Source organism: Cynara cardunculus, unplaced genomic scaffold (genome assembly GCF_001531365.2).
Source record: "Cynara cardunculus var. scolymus isolate 2C unplaced genomic scaffold, CcrdV1 Un_Scaffold_6269, whole genome shotgun sequence".
In the NCBI taxonomy this organism is placed as follows: domain Eukaryota; kingdom Viridiplantae; phylum Streptophyta; class Magnoliopsida; order Asterales; family Asteraceae; genus Cynara; species Cynara cardunculus.
The window spans coordinates 10587-18291 of record NW_020202863.1 but is presented as its reverse complement, the minus strand read 5'-3'; the positions used below and the strand labels follow the sequence as shown (position 1 = coordinate 18291).

The following is a 7705-nucleotide window of genomic DNA, read 5'->3' as shown; positions in this document are numbered from 1 at the left end:
TTATCACAATGTATCACACCATTTTCCAACAGATTATGATCAACACTAAATGTACCACAATGTAGCACAAATTGAGATTACTCTAGAGCTTAAGGCAATCATCTCCGTCTCAAATACAGGAAAGTATCTTCACTATATTTGGATTCCAAATTTCCAATTGAACAAGAATATTAACGTACAAAATGACCATCTTGCCCTTGTTCATATAATGTCATTAAATGACAGTAATTTATTTATAGAAATACATTAATTAAGATTCTTTTTAATCTTACCAATTGATTATTATAATATGTGGTTGAGATTGGTTCTCACGGTTACCACAAACAATTCAGTTCTCATTTGATTAAGCCCCTATATATATATATATATATATATATATATATATACTAGAAGGGTACTCGTGCAATGCATCGAGACACATTTCGATTTCAATGTTTCATTTTATTTTAATATTTATGTTGATATAATACGATTTTATATGGTTTTAAGAAAGCGATAATGTTTTTATTTTTGAATAAAATATAAATTTGAAAACATCATATAAAATTTGCAAAAAATATGTAAATATTAGTATCAAATTAACTATTTAAAAGTTCATATTTGTGTTTTTTTCAATTCAAATTTTTTATTGTAATTTAATTTATCGTAACGAAGTAACTTAATTTAGGTTTAATAATATATTTTTTTATAAAGATAATAATTAAGTATTCTGTTAGACTCAATAATTATCTTAATTATATTTTAGATTTTTTAGATTTTAAAATGGGATGTTTATTCTCTATTTGATTATGTTTATCCGTAGTTAGTTACACGAATTCAAACATAAAGTTTTAATAAGTTGTACACTTGTACTCATGCACAATTACTTGTAATCTTGAATTTTAAGTAATATGTATCAATAAACAATATTTAATGTATAAAAATTGGTTTTTAAGAGTTTTTGTCATATGCTTTATAATATAGTATATATATATATATATATATATATATATATATATATATAGGGAATGGTTCAAACGAGAACACCTTCATTTTACGAGAACGCGAGAACATCCGTTTACTATAGACTATCACATGTGATACTGTTATTTCATCACATATGATACTAAATCAAAGACGCGGGCGGTTTTCGATGCGATCTTGGTTGCGGGCCAAGTCGCACTTACACCACTAAGCCCCCTCACAAGTATTATCACATGCGATAAAAGTGTTGTTGATATGATACTATAATCCATCAAGACCATCACATGTGATGTTAAATCATAGACGCAAACAACCTTTGGCATGACCTAAGTCGTAAAACACGTTGTCCACACATCACAGGGTCCTCTCACGCGTATTATCACATGTGATAAGAGTGTTCTCGCGTTCACGTAAAATAGAAGTGTTCTCGTTTGAACCTCCACCTATATATATACTATATATACAGGGGCCGGTTCAAATGTTAACCAAGATTATTGTGTTAACTTTGTTAACCAATCTTGGCCATTGATTCTTACAATAAACGGTTGTGATTAATCATGATAAAAATTTAATTTTTTAAATTTATAATTTCAAAAAACAAATGTGAACAAAGGATAAAAGGGTACTTAGGTAAAAAAAATTTATGTAACTCCCATATCATTAACTGAGAGTTACAAAATCAAAAAATCTCATTTTTTTTGTTAATGTAAGAACCATATGAACACACACACACATACACACGCACACACACACACATATATATATATATATATAGAGAGAGAGAGAGAGATATGTACAACATGTGAACAGTATGAACATCTTCTATATTTCATAAGCCAACTCTGTTGTATGTACATGAACACGTATGAACCAAGACATCTAGGGTTGTATGTTTTCATATGTGCTCACGTGTCTTCACATGTTCTCTGTGTGTGTATATGAATTCATATGAACATCTAGTGACTTGAATAGACATAAACACTTATGAATCACGACATCTAAGGCTGTGTGATTTTTGATGTGTTCATATGTGTTCATATGTCTGTGTGTGTCCCTATGTCTTCATATAAACATCTAATGCACTGTGTGTTAACTTCATATATCTTCACCTGTAAACTGATTGAATCTCTCAACAGAGCCAGCTCCTAAATATACATAAGCTGTTCAACAGGCCAGCTGCAGTCACATTTTTTGCAAGATAAGTGAAAACTGTCAAAGGTGAGAACTGTCGATTAAAACGAATGCAATATCATATTAATCCATTACCAATACAAACGTTTAGATCATTGTCTTCACTTCCAGAACTCGAAGTCCGATTGTCATCATAAACCATTTTAACCTTCTTATTCTCATTGTTGTCGATCTGTTTTCCAATGGGTTTATCCATATGAGCTTGGACGATATCGAAAACTTTACTATCGGAAATCCTTTAACAATCACAAATTCAATAACATTATAGATATATAAATCAAATTTCAAAAACAATCACAAATTGAAAATCAAGATCAATATTAAATTATCATCAATTATGAGATTTTTAGATTTTGTAACTCCCAATTAATGATATGGGAGTTACACAAAATGATAAAATTACTTAATTACCCTTGTCATTAACATATGTATGTGAATCTAAATAAAAGATTGATTTTTATTGGTTGAGCTTGGTTAACAAAGTTAACACAATAATCTTGGTTAACATTTGAACCAAACTCTATACACACACATTTTTATTCTTCACTTTTGATGGTTGGATGAGATAAGAATAAGGAGAGAATGTTGGTGAGAATTATTTGTGGTTCGTGAGTTCGAGTAAAAAGAAATAAAGAGGAAGAACTGGATTTTGTGATTTTTATTTGATTAATTGTTGTTGTTAAAATCTTCATTTATTTGTGATTACAAGGTGAGTTTTTACTTTACAAACATCATTTGATATGTTTTATTATGAAACCGTATGATTTTGGATGAGGTGTTCTATGAAATGGTTATTTGCTATGTGTTAGCATAAATTTGGATTTTGATACGTTATTATCAACTGATTGGAATAAGGGTGACATAATCAGGAGAGAAGTATTTTGGGATAAGAGTAGTATAATCAGGAGAGATGCATATTTGAAATAAGAGTGACATAATCAGGAAAGGTGTATACTGGGATCAATGTGACATAATCAACTGTTTGATAAAAATGAAATTTTGATCATATGTGAACTGTTATCGCATCTATGTGATGCGATGAGGATGGTTTATCGCACCTTTGTGATGCGATAATATGGTGTTATCGCATCCTTAAGATGTGAGAAATATGTTTATCAGATCTGTTATATGCGAGGAATGGTGTTTATCGCATCAATGTGATGCGAGAAAAAAGGATTATCACATCCTTGATATGCGACAAGTGGGGTTATCGCATGTGTATGATGCGACAAAATGTGTTATCGCATCAATGATATGCGATAAGTTGGTGTGTTATGTATTGATGCGACAAGTTTGACACCTCAATGGTTTTGATGCGATAAGATGGGGTTGTCTCATTATTTTGATGCGACAAATGAATGTTTGCTTTAATAAACAATATTTGCATATTAGATGTTATGGTCTAACCCTTGTATTGTTTTAAAAAATGTGCACTACAGATCGGACACAAATGGAAGGTAAAGGGAAGTAAAAGATGTGAAGATAATTATTATTGCTTTATATTTGTGGATTTTTGGGAAGCTGATTATGTGCAAGTATATGAGAATTTGTTGTATATGCAAATCATGTATTTGGTATGAACAAAAAAGTTTGCAGATACTTTTGTATGTAGCAATTTGTATATACTGAGACCAATGTGTATATTTGTATTTGATGTTACATGGAATATATGTGGATTTTATGCAAATGTGGTGTTGGGGTGTTACATTTTATATTAATTAATTAATTAATTTAATTTTTTTGCATCAATTTTAACTTATATTTTTCATAGATTTATTAAAACAAAATAAAATGATTTAAAACCACTACGAAAATAATAAATAACAACAGTAATAAAAAAGGAATGTAGACAAGAACATGTATCCTTATTCAAGTAGTGGGCTCTTATTAGAACTTATGTCTATACAAGAGTCCTTGTTCTACAGCGGATGTTCTTATAAAAACCACAAGAGAATTTTCAACAATAACTCTTCAAATAGTAGTTCTTAAAAGTTAGAAATGTGGATGCTTTAGATTCTATTCCTAATTTCTAGAAGTAGCAACTCCTTTGAAGGCCATGTCCACTTCAGGAAGGCCTACAGTTTGTCCATCTCAAAATCACAACCACTTACAGATGCTCTCTGTATCTTTCTGCGTGTCCTTACTCATCCACAAGAGGATATGCTAGAAATTACATATTGACGTCACACCAAAGATCAATGTAAAATCAAAAGTAAACCCATATATCTCTTCTGGAAGGACTTTCAAATGCGAATATGGTTCTCCATTTACCCTCTCAACACTGAACAAAGTCATTCCACTAGCTGGAATCATCAAAATAGGCGTTTTAGGAAAAAAGAATACTATAAAAAGCCAAGAAACAAACCAACAAGACTTGCAAGCACCCCCACTAGAATTCCACCTCTCTAACACTTGTAGGCCAGAAGAACGAAAAATGGCAACTACGACACAACACTGCAAGACATGTGGAAGAACCCTGATCAAGATACCCAGGTCACAATATGAAATGTGTCCTGCGTGCCAGACTGTCAACCTCTTCAATAGTAAGCTCAAGGATTGCATTCTCACCCGACTCGGACAATATGTCAATGCAGGAACGAGTCAAAATCAGGATGCTCTTCAAGGACAACCGCCTCAGACAAAAACATCATCACAACAGACTGTTCCTCCTGCGGCGGTGAAAGTTGATAGATCCTATCGTATTCTACGACCACAATTGTCTCGTTTGACACTGAGCAGAATCCATCAACAAACTCCTCAGGTGCATGGGAAGAAGAGGGCAGTTCTATGCGGTGTGACTTACAATGGCCACAAAAAGAAACTTGAAGCCAGTGTTCATAATGTTAGGAGCATGCAACAATTACTACAGAACAAACTGGGATTTCCAAGTGCTTCCATCCGTGTCCTTACAGGTACTGACAAAATTAATCTCTGAAATATCCATACCTTGAGCTAAATAACTTTCTATGAAGAAAATCATAGACATGATTATAGTATACTTATCATCAGTAGCTAATTTTAACACATCTGAAAAACTCGATGCAATTAACAAGAGAAAGATGTATTAATTTGTGATCATGACCAGTGTAACATTTGCTACAGAAGAGGAATCAGACCCCTCCAGGATTCCAACAAAATGTAACATAGAAGAGGCATTGCGCTGGCTCGTCCAAGGTTGCCAATCAGGCGACTCGTTGATGTTCTACTATGCAGGGCATGGCTGCAAAGTGGTTGATGAAGATGGAGATGAGACTGATGGGTATGATGAAGCATTGTGCCCTGTGGACTATAGAGAGGCTGGAAAGATAATAGATGATGAAATCAATGCCACCATTGTAGCACCTCTACCTCATGGAGTAACGCTTCATAGTGTCATTGACACTTGCTTCAGTGGAACTCTCCTAGATCTACCTTTTCTTTGCAATATCAACCAGTAAGTATCAGTTATCTTATATTCCCTCGATTGGTCACACTGAAAAAAGAAAAGAAACAATTTTCATTTTTAGTCACCGATAATTACTTTTTTTATTAAACTATATGCAAAATTGGACGTTATTTTGTTTTGGGACGTAGGGGAGTGTTAACGTTGTAAATACTAGTTTTCATTTGTTTAAGTTATTGCAATTTCCAAAATAAGAAACGTCATGCCTTTCATTTTGCCAAGCAGGGATGGACTCTACATGTGGGAAGAACACCAACTTACAAATAAAGGGACTAGCGGCGGAAAAGCACTTTGTATTAGTGCCTGTGCTGATGACCAAAACTCTGCAGATACATCGGTAAGTATTCACATGTGTCTCCATGTGTGTATATATATGTAAAAGGAAGGGAGTGTATGATTGTTTTCTGCAGGCTAAATTGTGCTTGTCTAAGTGGTTGGGACTCTTCTTGATTAACCCAGATGTGGTTTTGAGTTTTGAGTCTTGCACTTAGACAGCAACCCATATTAGCCTTGATTTCAGTTCAAGGTTCCAAAGAGTAATGACATGAATTTTTTGATTCCAACTACGATACAATGCGAAACTCTGTGTTAGTGGTATAGTTTCTTGAACGGATGGTCCTGCTAAATTTCTCTCTAGATTTTATTAAGATCATCATTGTGAACTGCATAATAAACTTCAATTAGAATTAACCAAATCTAAATAACATTATGCATCAATGCTTGTGCAGGCTTTCACAGGCAACGCTGTAGGTGCTTTGACTTTTAGCTTCATCCAAGCTATGGAAACAGAAAGTAAACTGACATATGGAAGATTGCTTAGTTCCATGCGCAAAAAAGTCTGTCAAGCTCAACAAGTGGTAGGCCGATTTGCTCCATTTGCATCTTCTACGTCGCAGGTATTTACTCTCTCGCTCAAATCCTTAAGGTGTTAGTCATCAGACCACTTCTCATACAAGGGCATTTCATGTATTCTTTGGGTGACTGGTGTTATTTAAGGCACTCAAGAATTGAGGAGCAAATAGTCCCTTGAGCCTCTATGATGCTAATTACTGCCCCGCTCATCCGGACTATTTTATCACATGATCCATTTCGGAATGCACACACACGTGTAGTGATGGCAGTTTTGTATGCATTTTTTTTACAAGCTTAGCCATTACTGACAAATGGTAAATTTTTGCAAGACAAAATTTAAGCAATCATCCAAAATAAATTGATATGGCTGCTTGTTTATAAGTTTGGTTAAGTTCTTATCGGGAAGTTTGGTCTTTGTAGGAGCCTCAACTATCCTGTTCAACAAGATTTGAGATCTACTCGGAGCCTGTTATGTTGTAGAGAATACGTGTTTACACCGGTGATAGCTTCAAATAAATTATATAGAATGAGCGAAAATGCTTTATGGGAAATTAAGAAGTAATGCAAAATGAAAACACACATAATTATGTATACACACATATATATACATATACGAATTGCATAATGCTTAGATACTTTCTCTCTAAATGGAAGTACATATGCCATTTGATCATGATCTACTTGCTTCCAGTTATTCGATGGATATTCTTCTTAACTTTGTCAAAGAAAAGCAAGAAAGACGAATTTCCAACAAATAGAGGTGCATCATAATTAGCTGGAACCCATGTCACCATTGTTTTTTTTTTATTAACTTGGATATCCAACCTGTTATGTGAGCCGACTAATCCCACAACGATTACCTGCTTAAAGTTAAAACTGATAGATTATATATATAACCAACAAATTAACAGTTGAAACGACCTTTATCTTTTGTTCAAAATAAATATGATGATGTATCTATTTATTTTCATTAAACTTTATTCTGGCTTTCTAAATTAGAAAAATACAGACCTAAAGCTCCACCAAAATAAAATAAACCATATTTGGGACTATAATTAATTGTACATTACAAGGAAAATAGTTTCATTACGAACCAAGAGATGATTTCCAGCAGAAGTCAGGTTTGGTTAATTAAATCCAACAGACTGTTCGTTGCATTTACAGTTCATACATTAATGGGAGGACTACTGCCCTTTAAATTTATGCAAACATATATATATATATATATATATATATATATATATATATATATATATA

At 33.1% G+C, this 7705-nt stretch overlaps 1 protein-coding gene across 1 annotated transcript; it reads left to right on the top strand.

Annotated features, from left to right (window-relative positions):
* The first annotated feature begins 4539 nt into the window (after positions 1 to 4539).
* LOC112504638 (metacaspase-3-like) lies at positions 4540 to 7090 on the top strand. The gene is made up of 5 exons (XM_025108590.1): positions 4540 to 5066; positions 5257 to 5587; positions 5822 to 5933; positions 6325 to 6492; positions 6869 to 7090. The coding sequence occupies exons 1-5, from the start codon at positions 4589 to 4591 to the stop codon at positions 6926 to 6928; spliced, it is 1149 nt and encodes a 382-aa protein (XP_024964358.1). The 5' UTR covers positions 4540 to 4588; the 3' UTR covers positions 6929 to 7090.
* The last annotated feature ends 615 nt before the right edge of the window (positions 7091 to 7705 follow it).